The following is a 16,334-nucleotide window of genomic DNA, read 5'->3' on the forward strand; positions in this document are numbered from 1 at the left end:
TTTTTTTCAAGTGAGAATTTTGACTGTAAAAACAAAAATCAAGGTAGTGGAAGGAGATAGAAATGAGGAGGAAAAAATTGAAATCAGAATTGAATATATTTCCGCTGTGAATTTTAGGGCTATCTTTGAATCTGTAATTCACATATCCCAAGTTTTCTTAGTCTCAGCTTCAATTATTCTGAGTTTGTTAGGACAACGAATTCCTAAAATGTGGTTTCGGTGTTTGCCAATGAGGGTCACAGAGTGAGGAATTGCTCGTCCTTTGTCGCAACAGTGAATTCCTACAGCGGAGCTGGACTGAAAGTCCTCTTGCTGCCCTCTGCCTGCATGAACGCCCCTGCAGCACTGTCCTCATCTTGTCACCTGCTGCCCCTGGGTCCCGGTTCACTGACCCTCGGCAGTCCCTGATCCTATGTAGGAGGTAAACACTCGTTACTCAGAAGCAGATTCCTTGAACCCAGGATTACAGGGAGAAATTGACATAGCCTAATCACACCTTTCTAAAATAAGGCTGAAATGTGAATTACTTTTTTTTTTTAATAAGAAAAATAGTAAATCTTTCCCTTGGGGATTATATAGCAATCAGTCTTTCTCACAGGTCCTCGGTTTCCCAGGTAGTGGTGGTACATGAGACAATTTTGGTAGATGTGACCATTTTTATTTTCATGGTCATGGTTTCATTTTAATGTACATTAAAAACATATATCTAACAAAATGGTAGTGACACAAAAGTTTTCATTTTTAATGTAAGTAAAAAATGAGCCAATTTAAAGAAAATATAAACTAAACAATACCATAGATAATATGCAGATATGGCAAAAAAATTGTCAGAATGATGTGCAGATGACTAAAATTTCAGAAACATGAGAATGTGGAAATCAGAAACACACAGTTATGGCAAAAATCACACAAATGTGCAGTAGGGGAATTTGGAAATAGGGGAATTTGGAAATCTGAAACCTATTTAAATTATGCTTATTACAAACTTGGCTTTTCTCTATTAAAATCTATGTCAAATGCAGTGGTTTTCAATCGACTATCCACTGAGATGTACATGGTGGCTTTATACGCATCATACTTGCTCACAGAGACACAACTCCCATGCCTTCTCTGGAACCCCAGAAGGTGTTTGGAAGGCAAGCAAATGGGAAACATTATGATAAGAATAACCTTAACTCCCCTCTACTTCATTTTCTAAAAGTAAATTATTTACAGATGGATACTTTTTTTAAAAAATGAGCTTATTTATTTATTTTTTTTGTTTATTGCAGTAACATTGGTTTATAACATTGTAAAAATTTCAGGTGTACATCATTGTACTTCTATTTCTGCATGGACCACATCATGTTCACCACCAAAATACTAATTACAACCCATCACCACACACATGCTTTACCATATTCGTTTATTACTTCTAAAAGTTTTCTGGTGGATTCTTTAGGGTTTTCTATATATAAAATCATGTCATCTGCAAATAGTGACAGTTTCACTTCTTCCTTTCCAATTTGGATCCCTTTTATTTCTTTCTCTTGCCTGATTGCTCTGGCTAGGACTTCCAATACTATGTTAAATAGGAGTGGTGACAGTGGGCATCCTTGTCTAGTTCCTGTTCTTAGAGGGATAGCTTTCAGTTTTTCACCATTGAGGATAATATTAGCTGTGGGTTTCTCATATATGGTCTTTATTATGTTGAGGTACTTTCCTTCTATACCCATTTTATTCAGAGTTTTTATCATAAATGGATGCTGGATCTTGTCAAATGCTTTCTCTGCATCTATTGAGATGATCATGTGATTTTTGTTCTTCATTTTATTAATGTGGTGTATTACGTTGATTGATTTGCGAATGTTAAACCATCCCTGCATCCCTGGAATAAATCCCACTTGATCATGGTGTATAATCTTTTTAACGTATTGTTGTATGCGATTTGCTAGTATTTTGTTGAGGATTTTCACATCGATGTTCATCAGTGATATTGGCCTGTAATTTTCTTTTTTGTGTTGTCCTTGTCTGGTTTTGGTATCAGGGTAATGTCAGCTTCGTAGAATGAGTTAGGGAGCTTCCTCCCCTCCTCAATTTTTTGGAAGAGTTTGAGAAGGATAGGTATTAAGTCTTCTTTGAATGTTTGGTAGAATTCACCAGGGAAGCCGTCTGGTCCTGGACTTTTATTTTTGGGGAGGTTTTTGATTACTGTTTCGATCTCCTTACTGGTGATTGGTCTATTCAAATTCTCCACTTCTTGATCCAGTTTTGGAAGGTTGTATGATTCTAAGAATTTATCCATTTCTTCCAGATTGTCGAATTGGTTGGCATATAGTTTTTCATAGTATTCTCTTATAATCTTTTGTATTTCTGAGGTGTCTGTTGTAACCTCTCCTCTTTCATTTCTGATTTTACTTATTTGTGCCTTCTCTCTTTTTTTCTTGGTGAGTCTAGCTAAAGGTTTGTCTATTTTGTTGATCTTTTCAAAGAACCAGCTCTTGGTTTTATTAATTTTTTCTATTGTTTTTTTGGTCTCTATTTCATTAATTTCTGCTCTGATTTTTATTATTTCCCTTCTTCTACTGATTTTGGGCTTTGTTTGTTCTTCTTTTTCCAGTTCCTTTAGGTGCATTTTTAGATTGTTTATTTGAGATTTTTCTTGTTTGTTGAGATAGGCCTGTATCGCTATAAACTTCACTCTTAGAACTGCTTTTGCTGTATCCCATAAATTCTGGCATGTCGTATTTTCATTTTCATTTGTCTCCAGGTATTTTTTGATTTCTTCTTTGATTTCTTCGTTAACCCAGTCGTTGTTCAGTAGCATTTTGTTTAATCTCCATGTATTTGTGGCTTTTCTGATTTTCTTCCTATAGTTGATTTCTAGTTTCATACCGTTGTGGTCAGAAAAGATGCTTGGTATTATTTCAATCTTCTTAAATTTATGGAGACTTGTTTTGTGGCCTAATATGTGATCAATCTTGGAGAATGTTCCATGTGCATTTGAAAAGAACGTGTATTCTTCGGTTTTTGGATGGAATGCTCTGTATATATCTACTAGGTCCATCTGTTCTAAGGTGTCGTTTAAGGCCAATGTTTCCTTATTGATCTTCTGTTTGGATGATCTATCTGTTGGTGTAAGTGGAGTGTTAAAGTCCCCTACTATTATTGTGTTACTGTCTATTTCTGTTTTTATGTCTGTTAATAATTGCTTTATATATTTAGGTGCACCTACATTGGGTGCGTAGATATTTACAAGTGTTATATCCTCTTGTTGGATTGTTCCCTTGATCATTATGTAATGCCCTTCTTTGTCTCTTTTTACAGTTTTTGTTTTAAAGTCTATTTTGTCTGATATGAGTACTGCTACCCCAGCTTTCTTTTCATTGCCATTTGCGTGGAGTATCTTTTTCCATCCCTTCACTTTCAGTTTGTGAGTGTCTTTAGGTCTGAAGTGTGTCTCTTGTATGCAGCATATATATGGGTCTTGTTTTTTTATCCAGTCAGCCACCCTATGCCTTTTAATTGGGGCATTTAGTCCATTGACATTTAAAGTAGCTATTGATAAGTATGTACTTACTGCCATTTTTTAACTTTTTTTTTTTTCTCAATGTTTAAGTAGTCCTTCTCTGTTCCTTACTTCTTCTATACAGAATTGATGGTCACTTTAGTTTGACCTCTGTCTGAAAGCTGTACTCTTTAACTACCCTCCTCCCTCCTTTTATGTTTTTGATATCATATCTAACCTCTTTTTTGTGCATTTGTATCCATTACGTTCTAATCGTGGAAATAGATAATTTTTCCTATTTGTGGTCTTCTCTTTTCCCCTTAAATCAGTCCCTTTAACATTTCTTGTAACACTGGTTTCTTGGTGACAAACTCCTTTAATTTTTGCTTATCTGGGAAAATTTTGATCTCTCCTTCCATTTTGAACGATATCCTTGCTGGGTAGAGTATTCTTGGCTGTAAGTTTTTTCCTTTTAGCACTTTAAATATATCGTGCCATTCTCTTCTAGCCTGTAAGGTTTCTGCTGAGAAGTCAGCTGATAGCCTTATGGGGTTTCCCTTGTATGTAACTTGACATTCTCTTGCGGCTTTTAGGATTCTCTCTTTATCTTTAATTCTGGACATTTTGATGATGATGTGTCTTGGTGTGGGCCTCTTTGGGTTTATCTTGTTTGGGGCTCTCTGTGCCTCCTGTACCTGGATGTCTGTTTCCTTCCTTAGGTTAGGGAAGTTTTCATCTATTATTTCTTGAAATAGATTCTCTGCCCCCTTGTCTCGCTCTTCTCCTTCCGGGACACCTATAACACGGATGTTAGTGCGCTTGATGTTGTCCCAGAGGTCCCTTAGACTGTCCTCACTCTTTTTAATTCTTTTCTCTTTTACCTGTTCACCTTGGGTAATTTCTTCTAGTCTTTCTTCCAGCTCACAGATCCGTTCTTCTGTATCCTCTACTCTGCTTTTGAGTCCCTCTAATGAATTTTTCATTTCCAGTATTGTATTCTTCATTTCTGATTGGTTCTTTTTATATCTTCCATTTCTTTGTTGACATTCTCACTGAGTTCATCTATTCTTCTCCCCAGATCAGTGAGCATCCTTAACACTCTTAGTTTGAACTCTCTGTCAGGTAGGTTGCTCATTTCTGTTTCACTTAGTTCCTTTTCTGGGGTTTTGTCCTGTTCCCTTACTTGGAATGTGTTCTTTTGCCTCCTCATTTTGCCTCTTTCCTGTGCTTGTGTCTACGTATTAGGTAGGTCAGCCACGCCTCCTGCTCTTGGATAGGTGACCTTATGTAAGTGATGCCTTAGGATGCTTCCAGTGTGCTTCCCTCAGTTCTCAGTGTTCCAGGGTGGCCCCTATGTGGGCTACGTGTGTCCTTCTATTGTGGCCTATTAGCTCTCCCTATAGGCGCCCAGGAGGCTGAGTTATGCTCCTGGCCAGCTGTTGTAATGCTCAGCTGCTTGTAGTTGTTGTGGGCCCTTCAGTCTCTTTATCAGGTGTGGGGAGCCCCAGTACAGTTGGCTGTAAGTTCTAATACCACATTTGTGTTGCAGTATTTCTTTTAAGTGAGTAGGCCCCCAGTGTGGCAGGTTGTTAGGCTCAGGGCCTTACAATTGCTGTAAACCTCTAGCCTATTAGGTCTCTTGTCAGCTCTCTGGGGATTGCAGCTGGGTGGGGCTGCCCTCAGGCACAGGAGCACCCAATTGTTTCAGGCTTTGGAAGGTGGGGCAAACCTCCTATGTGGGTCTTTGAGAAGCACAAGTCTTCTGCAGCTGACAAGCCCTGTTGCCCACAGGTCCACACACACAGTCAACACAGTCCTGCCCTGTGTGAGTGCCCCAACCTCTGCAAGTGGACCCAGTCTCTCCACAGCGGGAGCCCCACACACTCCACCACTGCCCCACACTCTCCACCCGCTCCTTGTGCACACCCTGCCCCGCTCAAGTCAGCTCAGTTGCCAGGCTGCAGAGAATCCAGTCACCAATCTATGCAGGCCCACACGCTGCCTGAGGGCTTGTTGTTGGGTGGGGCCAGTCTCTAGGGTGGGCTGCCTGCCCTGGCTGAGCTGGATTAAATTGGTGCTCTAGCGGGTGGAGCAGACCCTGGGCTAGCAGGTCTCAGGGAGAACTCCAATGGCGTCTGTGTCAGCACGCTCACACCAGGCCACAACAATGGCCGCCGCCAATGTCCCAGTCCCTGGAGAGGTCTCACCCCTCACCGTGATGCACTCAGGGCCTATTAGGTGAGTCTCTTGTCACCGAAGCACTGTGTACCTTTCTTTCTGGTGATTTTAGGATGCTTTCTGGAACGGGTGAGTTTGTGCACGGGCCCTTTAAGAGCCAGTTTTAGTTTCTTTGTGAACCGGGTTTTCTGGGGGTGCTACCCAATGCTTTAGTAGCAGGCAAAGTCAGATATTATGCCGCTGGTGTCGATTGTGCTGGGTCCACAAAATGCCCCCAGCGGGGGCGCTCCCCGGCTCAGTGCCCCGCGCCTCCAGGGAGGGTGCGTACCTGTGAGCTGCTCCCGGCGGCCGTGACGCTGGCGGCTTGTGAAGGCGGCATTTTTTCTCTCCAGAAGGGAGTCTCTGCCTCTTCCACCTCAGAGAGGATTGTCCGTTGTTGCAGGAGTTCCTCTTATCCAGTTTTCAGTTCTGTCTCAGGGGTAATTTTTCCACGAGTAGTTGTAAATTGGCTGTGTCCACGGGAGGAGGTGAGTTCAGAGTCTGCCTACGCCGCCATCTTGACTCCCTTCGAGCTTATTTATTTTTAAAAAATAATTTTTCCTAACAATTTTGAGCACTCCAGTGTTGACTGCCACTTGCCAGAGTATCAGCATGCGTGAGAAACAGTGGTCTCACAACTGGGTTTGGTCTCACACATCATGTGCAGAGTCTCTTGTTGGGGATTTGTGCTTTGGGGACCGTGTTCCTCTGACCTCATGATACCCCGTTTTCTCGTTAACACATTCAGACTGTGGGGCGGGAAATGCTGCTCCATTTGATCGAGTATCTGGTAACCAGCGATGGAAGAGACCCTGAAGTCACGCATCTGATCAACAGCACCCGCATACACATCATGCCTTCAATGAACCCGGATGGATTTGAAGCTGTCAAAAAGCCCGATTGTTTTTACAGTAATGGAAGGTAAGGAGGGCTAGCCTGTCTCTATGTAAGAACAGAAAGCAGCAGAGAGGCCCCCATCAGATCTCGCCCCTCGGCCCTGTCCAGAGGAGCCGGTGACCCATCCAGAGAGTCCGTGTCACGTCATTGTCATTGCCGGGCTGAGAACTCCTCAGGGCTGCCCGTTGCCATTAAGGTGAGAAGTGCAATCCGAGTCACTGCTCCGGCCTCATTTGTCCCCCTCGTCCCCACGCCCCCTCGCCCCCTCGCCCCCATGCCCCTCTGCTTCAGCTGCTCTGTTCCTCCTCCTCCGCCTCTTGGAACTGCCAGGTTCTCTCTCCCCTCGGGCGTTTTGCACACCCATTTCCCACTCCTCAGCCCTCCCTCTGCTTAAACAGCATCTCCTCAGAGACTCCTCCCTAGCCTGTCGTGTGTTAGGTCCCAGTTACGCTGGCCTGCCACCTGGCGCTTTACCTTCATAGCAGTTTTTAACGTCTAATTTCCTGTTGAATGTCTCTCTTCCAGCTACACTGTAAGCTACCCGAGGGCAGGAATCCTGTCCTTGTGTTCATCGTGGGGAAATCCCCAGGGCCTAGCATGGTTCCTAGGCCCTTAGTCATTACTGGTTGATTTTTTAAGCCAGTACAAGAACTAACCACAAAGAAGAGTGAGTCTTGTCGGATTTCTGGTTTAAGCAGTTAATTTTGTTTCAAGCTGCCTCGGGAAGTTTGGAATTTCTATGTCTAACATACATTTATATTTGTGGAATTAAAAATTTGTTTGCTTTTACCGAAAATAAATAAAATCTCACCACTTGATTCCCTTCCAGTTTTTCTAGCATATTTAAACACGGCCAGTCAACTTTTCAAAAATACATTTGTATAAAGTAGCACGTTCCTGTTGTGTCTGTTATCAGTTGCTATGTAACAAACCACCCCCAAATTTTAAGGACTTAAAACAACAACCTTTTTATTTACTCTCAATTCTTTAAGTTAGGAATTTGGGCAGGGCAGAGCAGGGACGGCTGGTCTCTGCGCTGTGAGGCCTGGGGCCCAGCTGGGGGCTGGCTGAGACAACCAGCCCGGACCATGCATCTGGAGCCTCCTTTCTGGGTGTCACCTGGGCTCTCATTTCCCCATGTGGACTTGCCCCGTGCCCAGCCTTGGGGTCTCAGGGCTCCAAAAGGGAGTGTTTCAAGAGCAAAAGCCCCAAAATGCACACACTTAACCAACCCTCTTCTTTTTTTTTTTTTTTTTTTAAGATTTTATTATATTTTCCCCCCAAAGCCCCAGTAGATAGTTGTATGTCATAGCTGCACATCCTTCTAGTTGCTGTATGTGGGACGCGGCCTCAGCATGGCCGGAGAAGCGGTGTGTGCCCGGGATCCGAACCCGAGCCGCCAGCAGTGGAGCGCGCACGCTTAACCGCTAAGCCACGGGGCCGGCCCAACCAACCCTCTTCTTACATCACAATAGCTCCTGTCCCACTGGCGAGAGCAAGTCACATGGGAGGGGACCACACACTGCATGGACACCAGGGGGGTTCGTGGGAGGCTGCCAAGGCTACCATCCACCACCCCCATGTTTGTGTTTGTAAAAACACCCAGAGCCAAACCCAAGGTGTGCCCACTGCACGAATCCGCTCCCTCACACACCATCAGTAAACCCTAAAACATTTTCTTTTAAAGGGAAAATAGTAACGACTATGACCTGAATAGAAATTTCCCCGATGCTTTTGAATTGAATAATGTATCAAGGCAGCCTGAAACGGTGGCCGTCATGGAGTGGCTGAAAACAGAGACCTTTGTCCTCTCTGCAAACCTGCACGGTGGCGCCCTGGTGGCCAGTTACCCATTTGATAATGGTGTTCCAGGTAAGCAGACACGGCCAGCTCGGGCTTGCTCAGTCCAGAGCGGAACCGCAGACTCTGCCTGGGAGTGGGGATACACCACTTCCTCTCCCCACGTAGCTTCTCAGGCAGGGGTGGAAAGCCTCCTTTTCCTAACCCTGACCCATCCTTCCTACAACTTATAAACAGTAGATGACACTGTGGCTGAACTGACAACCAGCAACAGGATTATTTGACATTCATCCTGAAACAGTGAAATTGGGATTTAGATTCTCTCACAAGAGGCAACATGGTAAAAAGAAAGTAAAACCACAACAACCCCACTTTCTTTGCTAATCATATGAGTAATAATTGCTTACTCCTCTTAAAACTCTGTGGGACAAGGTAAGTACCAGGGACTTAAAATATTACGGTGGCTTCATTTAACCCCTACGGTACCTAAGGAAATGTTGCTGACCTCCAGAAATTCGCAAGAGTGACTAAGAGGATATTTAGCTTTTAGGCTGATGTAGGAGGAGCTTGGATATGTATATGGCTTATTTTGTGTGATGTCACCGTGTGTATGTTCATTAGAAACTAGGAAGAAGAGTAGAGGGGCACCGGTGGAAATGGGCAGAGGATTTCTCTGGGAAGTTCGAGTCTTGGTGTGCGATGTGGTGACATATTTGCCCACGTGGTGTCGCGTGAGCTTGCTGGTCCTCGAACGTCAACTGAAGGTTCTTGGCTTGTCTTTCCCATACAGCAACTGGGACGTTACACTTCCGGAGCTTGACCCCCGACGATGACGTTTTTCAATACCTCGCTCATACCTATGCTTCAAAAAATCCCGACATGAAGAAGGGAGATCAGTGTAAAAATAAAATGAACTCTCCTAACGGGATTATAAATGGATACTCTTGGTATCCACTCAAAGGTGAGTTTCTCTTCATTCTTCCATCACCGTCACCCACAGGGGCCAGCTGGTTTTGGTTGACCCCAGCAGATGTCAAAGTTCGTTAGGCACAGTACAGTCCCTTCCAGCGTCTCTGTCAGCTCATATCACGAGAGCAGGGGAGTGGACCGGTGGTTTGAGAGATGCTCAGACATGTCCATCACCACCACCGCCTCCTCCATCCTTTCAGATGCTTGTTCAGCATTTACCTACAATGAGCCAGGAACTGTGCCAAGAAAGGTGAACAGGATGCAGATCTTGGGCTGGCCGGGTGGCACAAGCGGTTAAGTGTGCGCGCTCCGCTGCGGTGGCCCGGGGTTCGCCAGTTCGGATTCCGGGCGTGCACTGACGCACTGTTTGTCAAGCCATGCTGTGGCAGCGTCCCATATAAGTGGAGGAAAATGGGCACAGATGTTAGCCCAGGGCCAGTCTTCCTCGGTGAAAAAAGAGGAGGATTGGCAGATGTTAGCACAAAAAAAAAAAAAAAAATAGGACGCAGATCTTACCAGTTTCATAGGGAAGAGTGACACGCAATAAGTCATTGTAATGGCAGTGTAATTGGAATAAAAATAGAGATTTAGAAAAGGTACAGTGTACCACGGGGGTGTAAAGCCAAAATACAGTAGGGAGTAGTAAAGACCTTGGAGCAATTTAATGCTTATGTCTCATCTGATGGGGCAGCTGCTGCTTGGAGCCGGTTAATTATTGCTGTGCAACAGTGCAGCCCCAATATTGCCACGTCTTCTGGTTTGTAAAACAAGCAGGATTTGTACAGGAGGTCTCATGATGTTAAAGCCACTCTGCGGGCTACACAAAAGAGCTCCTCAGGCCGATACAGCGCGAGGGAGCCTCCAGCTTTCCTCTCTCAGACCAGGATGGCTGGGGGCGGGGGAGGGGGGAGACTGCCTGTGGGGACATGGGAGGAGGATGTTCTCAGAAGGGATGATGTGAGCAGAAGCCCAGGGGTGTCAGAGAACTCGTCCTGGTCTGGGAGCTGAGAGACAATAGGAGGGACCTAGGATGGAAGGGCGAGCGGGGCGACAGTGGGCTGCACCCGGGTTTCCATTGCCTCAGTGGAAAGTGCCCCTTCGAGCCTGGCCAGCCTGGCCCTACTAACAGCAGGCTGCAGGCTGCGTCTCTGCATCCCGGCGCTTCCCTAGTCGTCACTTTGATGGCAAAGGCCGTCAAGCAGTCTTGCACAGACTGATAGTTCCGTGTCTGGGTGGCTCTCTGCCAGCTTTCCAGGTTACATAAATAAACATAGACCGTGACTGAAAGGCAGGGGGGCCAGCTAGACACCACAGCATCCCAAACTTCTCTCTGCTGTCTGAGACACAGTCTCCCCACCCCACGTCAGGGCCCCAGCCAGTCCCTGCTCGTCACTCCTCGTAGCGGGGAAAGGGCCCTCCTGCCCACAGGCAGAGCTTCCTCCATGTGCCCTGTCGGTGACTTTCCAGACAGATCCAGGCGCGTAGGCAATGAGCTAGGAACCTAGACTTGCTGTTGGGAATTGTTCCCAAGTGTGCCCGTGTCTAGGCTGTGTATCCTTCTGAGAAAAACAGCAGAGCCAGTGACTTTGAGGAGCTGAGAACAAAGCATCCGGCTCAGCCTGGCGGTTCTGTGGGCTGGGCCTGACCGGCCCTGTCTGGAGCCACACGCGCTCTCCATGCCTGGCGTTCTCCATCCTGCGGCTTTGCACATCTGCTCTCCCGCTTAAACTCTTTCTGCTTGAGACACAGCCATCCAGCCAAGGGCTTTTGTTTCGTGTCCTTTCTCTCTTCCGTTTTCCCCCCTTCTATTTCTTAGTGAAAATGAGGTCAGAGAGAGAGAAAAAACTTACAAGGTAAGTAAAGGAAATAGAAGGACAGAGAAATTCTTCCTGGCTGGAATCTGGACCTACATAATATTTAAATAATATTTTGATTATTTTCTTAGGATAAAATTTTTTTCTACTTCAATATTTCCCAAATACCCTGATAGAAGTGAGAATACATATTTTACTGGGAAGTATCAAGTCTAACAAACTGAAATCTGGCAGAAACTACTACCTTCAAATTTACTATATTTCATCAAATCCATGATGCCATCAGTTGTAAAATACAGTGTACCACCAAGAAAGAAAAAATATCTCCAGCCAAACTGATGACCCAATGAGGTTTTTCAGCCATCAAATTAAGACACATCCCAGCTCAGAGATTCTAAAATATGAAAAGTTTTGCATCTTAGAAAATACAAGATGTGATTATAACCCTTTGAAAATTGTGTCTTGGAGGTAAGGTCTGCAAAGTGAGCACGGGCAGTGGCGACCCCAGGAGCAGCAGGGGTCGGCTCTTTCCCTCCCGAGAGAGCCCGGTGCCCTGTTTCTGTCCTCAGAAGCAGCTCGGTGTCCCAGCCCACACCCTGGGCACGGTGGTCACCATCTGTGATTAGGCTCCTCACCTATGAAACATGGGCAGTACTTGCTGTGAGGATGGAGTACGTTGATACGGAACTCCTCCAACGGCACCTGGCAACAGTGGACACTTGGTCAACGGCCATCATTATCCTTCAAATTAGCATACTTAGCCTTACATAATAAATGTATTTATAAATCGTTTGTAGAAATATTTTTAAAGAAATCTCACTCTATATCTGTTTAAAATGTAATTTAGGGAAGAAATGTAATTCGAAGAATCCTTTTTGTAATGTGTGATTAAAAAAAGGACACTTACCCCCCTTAATTTTTTTTTTTTTCCCGCTGAGGAAGATTTACCCTGAGCTAACATCTGTGCCAGTCTTCCTCTATTTTGTATGTGGGTTGCTGCCACAGCATGGCTGCCAACGAGCGGTGTAGGTCCGAGCTTGGGAACCGAACCTGGGCTGCCAAAGCAGAGCGCACTGAACTCAGCCATTACGCCACGGGGCCAGCCCCTCCCCAACCCCCCTTAATTTTGATGCACAGTTGAACTTGAGTCAGCTCCAGTCTGGCTCCCCAGGTGGGAACACTCAGGATGGCCTGGTCAAGCCTGGGAATGAAATATTGAGCCCTGACTGTATGTGGCAAACTCATTTTTTCCTGTTTTTATGCACTTTCCTTGCAACTGTCTGATTCACTTGTCTCCAAGGTACATGATACTGGGTACATTCCAATTTTAGACCTTAAAAAAAATTGAATATGCTTGTGTTTTAGGTGGAATGCAAGATTACAACTACATCTGGGCCCAGTGTTTTGAAATTACGTTGGAGCTGTCATGCTGTAAATATCCTCCCGAGGAGAAGCTTCCAGTCTTCTGGAATTTTAACAAAGCCTCACTGATTGAATATATAAAACAGGTGCACCTAGGTTTGTAAGATTTTCTTATTAATTCCTGTCAATGCAAAATATAGCATCTGGCAAAACCTTTGGGTTGAGAAAATGCAAGCCCCTATTATGTTTTCTAGGTATAGCCTCATTTTTAGCACCAGAACTAACGATTAAGAATTCTGTCTGCATGAATATCTGCAGCGTGTGGGAAATGCAGTGCCCTCGGTTCGTAGAAGAGAAAGCATGATGTATGTTACTTTAATATGGGGGAAAAAATCCAGAGTACATGTTGAATGACCTGGAAATCTGGCAAAAGATAGGAAAAGAGGTTGTTACTCTGTTAACATCATCACTCATTTAGACAAAGCCAAGTGTGCTGGTCACTGGCCACACACTATCGAGACCCAGAGAACACTGGACGTGGATTTTGCATTTTTTTCTAGAACTGGGGTGGTGAGCTAGCAGCGTTAGCTTCTGCCCCTCGCACCCTCAACTCTGCCAAATGGCCTGGCACTGGGAATCTCCTCAGCTTGTCTTTTGGTGGCTGTCTGGCCTTTCTCACGATGGACAGACCAAATGTGGCAGAGTGTAGTTCTCAGACACGCGTGGTGGACCCACTGGGAGGGTTTGTTGAACACACGGTGCCATGCGCCGGCCCTGAGTCCCCGCCTGAGTTGTCTCGAATGGTTAACATCTGCCTGGGGGATGCTGATGCTGCCGGTCCGGGGACCACGCTTTGAGAACCACCGCACTAGCGAAACACACTGCCTGTGATGAGGATAGAATCACACACGGTCCAAGTTCACTTAACAGTCTGTGTCTCTTTGGGCAGGATGTGGAAGGCTCTTTTGCATTGCCAGAGTTAAAGTTGTTTTTCGCCATTCAGATGGCTTGGGGAGAGAAACATCTCAGGAACTGGCACAATAGTTGTGCTACCAAATCAAGCCAAAAGGGAGAGTGTGTGTTTGTGTTGATGCATGTTGCATCATGGGTCTGCTGCACAGCTGCATAATTCCTGGAATTTTCTGCATGCTTCGCACCAAAGCTTTCCACCTGCTAAAAAGAGATGGAGACGGTTGAGGGAGGGAAATGTCAGAAGCACAGGGGTCCAGGGCTGAGTACAAGGGCAGTTAGGAGCTTGCCTTGGCCACACATCCTTAAAATGGGTGCCCCTCTGCCCTTCATACCCACGTCCCCAAGCCCAGGCTCCCCCACCCTCAACACAGGGATGATTGATGGACTCACAGGGCTGGGTCTACCCAGCTGAGACGTTTGTGGGGGTAGGTTGACTCTCTGTGATAAGGGATGTCACAAATTGTCATCTTTCTTTTTCTCTGGCATCTTGACAACATTGATTAAGCTTATTACTGGGTCTCTCTCCTTTCACATTATGTCATCAAATTTTGTTTTGGGTCCTGTCTTGCTTAGTATTCTGGTGCTTCTCCAGTAGATTGTCTTCATGAGGCATGCGCTCATTTAGCCTTTCTGCCGTATTTCTGCCTGGATCGATCTTGAGTGTGTTACTCTGCCTGTTCTGTTCTAAAATTCCTCCTCCACCAGCATCAACATGGGAGTGCATCTGAACAGGAGACATGCTCCACGTGCCTGCACCACTATTTCTGGAATTTCAACCCAGCTGTAAAGGTTATTGGCCAAGCACTGAATTAAGGTGGGCTCTGAAGTATCAGGCTGACGTAACAGTGCCAGTGAAGGAGTTTTGTAAGCTGTTAAACAGCATATCAATTACAGCATAGCTATTGTTATTAACTTGGAGGGCTTCTAAGTCCATTTACACTGGGTTTTATAGAGAATATGTATCTATCTGCCTGTCCTTGTGATCAGACATGCATAACTCATATGTAAGAGCACATTGACCCTGCCCCCTTGTAGTTTAAGACAGAGATATTTTTGTCTAGTTTAATAGTGAAACCATATCAGAAACAGTGTGGTTATTGTTACTTGATAGAAAGGTTCTCGCCAGATTGGTGCCCAATAGGAAGCCAGAGAATCTCTTTGTTTGTGGACTATGGGAGCAAACCCCTCTTTATCAGCATTGCTCTGGTTTAAGGAAATTATGGATATTTTGTTGAGCTGCGTCACAATCACTGGTTGTTTCACCTCTTGCTAAGATGCCTCTGAGTCTCTGAGATTTTGACCATCTGGAAGTCTCTGGCCCACCTTGTCTACTGCTCTAGTGGGAGGGCCTGGCCCAGAGCGCAGGAGCCTGTTCTCCTGTGAAACCTTGAGCGAGCCCCTCGTCTGACTGAGGTTTTAGTCAACTGGAAGTTGGGAGTAAGAGCACGTGCCTTGCCTCACCCCAGCTTGTTCTCAGGCTCCGGTGGGGTTATTCTTTCCACTGAATCTCACTGCTGACTCAGTCTGAACTCAGACCTCTTGGTGCCGTGGAGTCACACTTAGAGGATTTACTCGGCTGGGGCTAGGATGAGGGTGATGCAGACTCAGGCCAAGGCAGCAAAGGAGGGCGAGTCTGAATCCTAGGGGCCTGGAATGTCCTGTGTGTCCCCTCTCTGAGGATAGCAAAGATGAGCAGACACTGTCACCTGCTGCTGTCCCCTCTCCCCTGAACTTGAAGCAGATCTGAACCTAGGATTTGGGGGCTGCCCCACAGCACTCGGAAACCTGAGCGACCTGGGTCTGAGAGAATCTGGTGTGTGCTGAGTTCCAGAAGCCCATGGGACAGACACATGTCTGTCATCAGATCCCAAAGAGGTGGCACCTGTGCTCTTAGGTGGGGACTCGGGAGTAGACGAGCTGTCTCCCGAGTGCCACCCAGCTCTGCCTGGGTTGTGGCCGACAGACGCAGGATGCCAGCTCTCGCCCGGCCCAGGCGTTCATTCATGAGGCTTGAATATTCCCGGGGGAGGACAGCTTTACCTTTCTCCCCCTCATTTCCAGCTGTGGCCACGGAATGTAAGTCTCAGTTTCTGTTCTCCTTTGTTTATTATCTTTCTGAGCTTTTTTTCAAGATTTTACTTTCCATTCCCCTGATGGGATGGTGCTGGCTCTCTCTGCATCTCTGTGGATCTGTGGTCTGTTTTCAGTATTTCAATTTCAGCATATAGAGAGAAATCATATCTTCTGGTAAAACAATTACTTCCCTCTAACTGAAAGGTCTGGTGGTGCCTGGACAGAGTATTGTAAAGATATATGAGATCTGAAGGCAGTCTTCATTGGGCTGGTGGCCTGGGGTTTTCCTCTAATAGAAATTCCACATTTAAGCGTGGTCTGCGTTTGTTCAGGAATAGAGTGATGTTCAGATATCCCAGCCTTCCTCAACTTGAAGAACCATCACTAGGTTTGGGGAAGGGTAATATGGGAACAAATCTTTGGGTTTATAGAGGATAGTGAGGGTCAAACTGGATATGAAGACTTCCAGCGGTTCCCCTAAGTCCAAGTTATTCCTCCTTTTCCCATATTTGAGGGCAGGCCGACTACAGGCCACTTGAGGTCTTTGTTCCTCGTGACACATACTGGTAGAGGGTGTTGTGTGGGTACCTCAGGCCATCTCAAAACTCTGTTTGTGCTACTATCAAAAGAATTCAAGCCTGTTCTGTTCAAGTGGAACCGCTTCTAGCCAAGAAGGAATTTGCTGCCTCCTTCTAAGGTATCAGGACATTTTTTTTTTGGTGTCTTCTGCCAACTACTCATTA

General features: G+C 45.5%; 1 protein-coding gene across 2 annotated transcripts in view; it reads left to right on the plus strand.

The window, feature by feature from the left end:
• CPM (carboxypeptidase M) overlaps positions 1–16,334 on the plus strand; it is a 78,669-nt gene that overhangs the window by 44,792 nt on the left and 17,543 nt on the right. Inside the window, exons 1-5 of one of the 2 annotated variants that reach the window (XM_087442040.1) lie at positions 5,650–5,725; positions 6,453–6,625; positions 8,289–8,473; positions 9,192–9,362; positions 12,550–12,702. In XM_087442040.1, coding sequence (XP_087298166.1) covers positions 6,468–6,625; positions 8,289–8,473; positions 9,192–9,362; positions 12,550–12,702 — 667 coding nt within the window. In that variant the 5' untranslated portion in view covers positions 5,650–5,725; positions 6,453–6,467. Of the gene's footprint in view, positions 1–5,649; positions 5,726–6,452; positions 6,626–8,288; positions 8,474–9,191; positions 9,363–12,549; positions 12,703–16,334 lie in introns of those variants that run through there. The other variant, XM_004429396.3, reaches the window with a different exon arrangement.

Source organism: Ceratotherium simum, chromosome 17 (assembly GCF_057802395.1).
Source record: "Ceratotherium simum simum isolate JZ-2026a chromosome 17, ASM5780239v1, whole genome shotgun sequence".
Taxonomy (NCBI): Eukaryota; Metazoa; Chordata; class Mammalia; order Perissodactyla; family Rhinocerotidae; genus Ceratotherium; species Ceratotherium simum.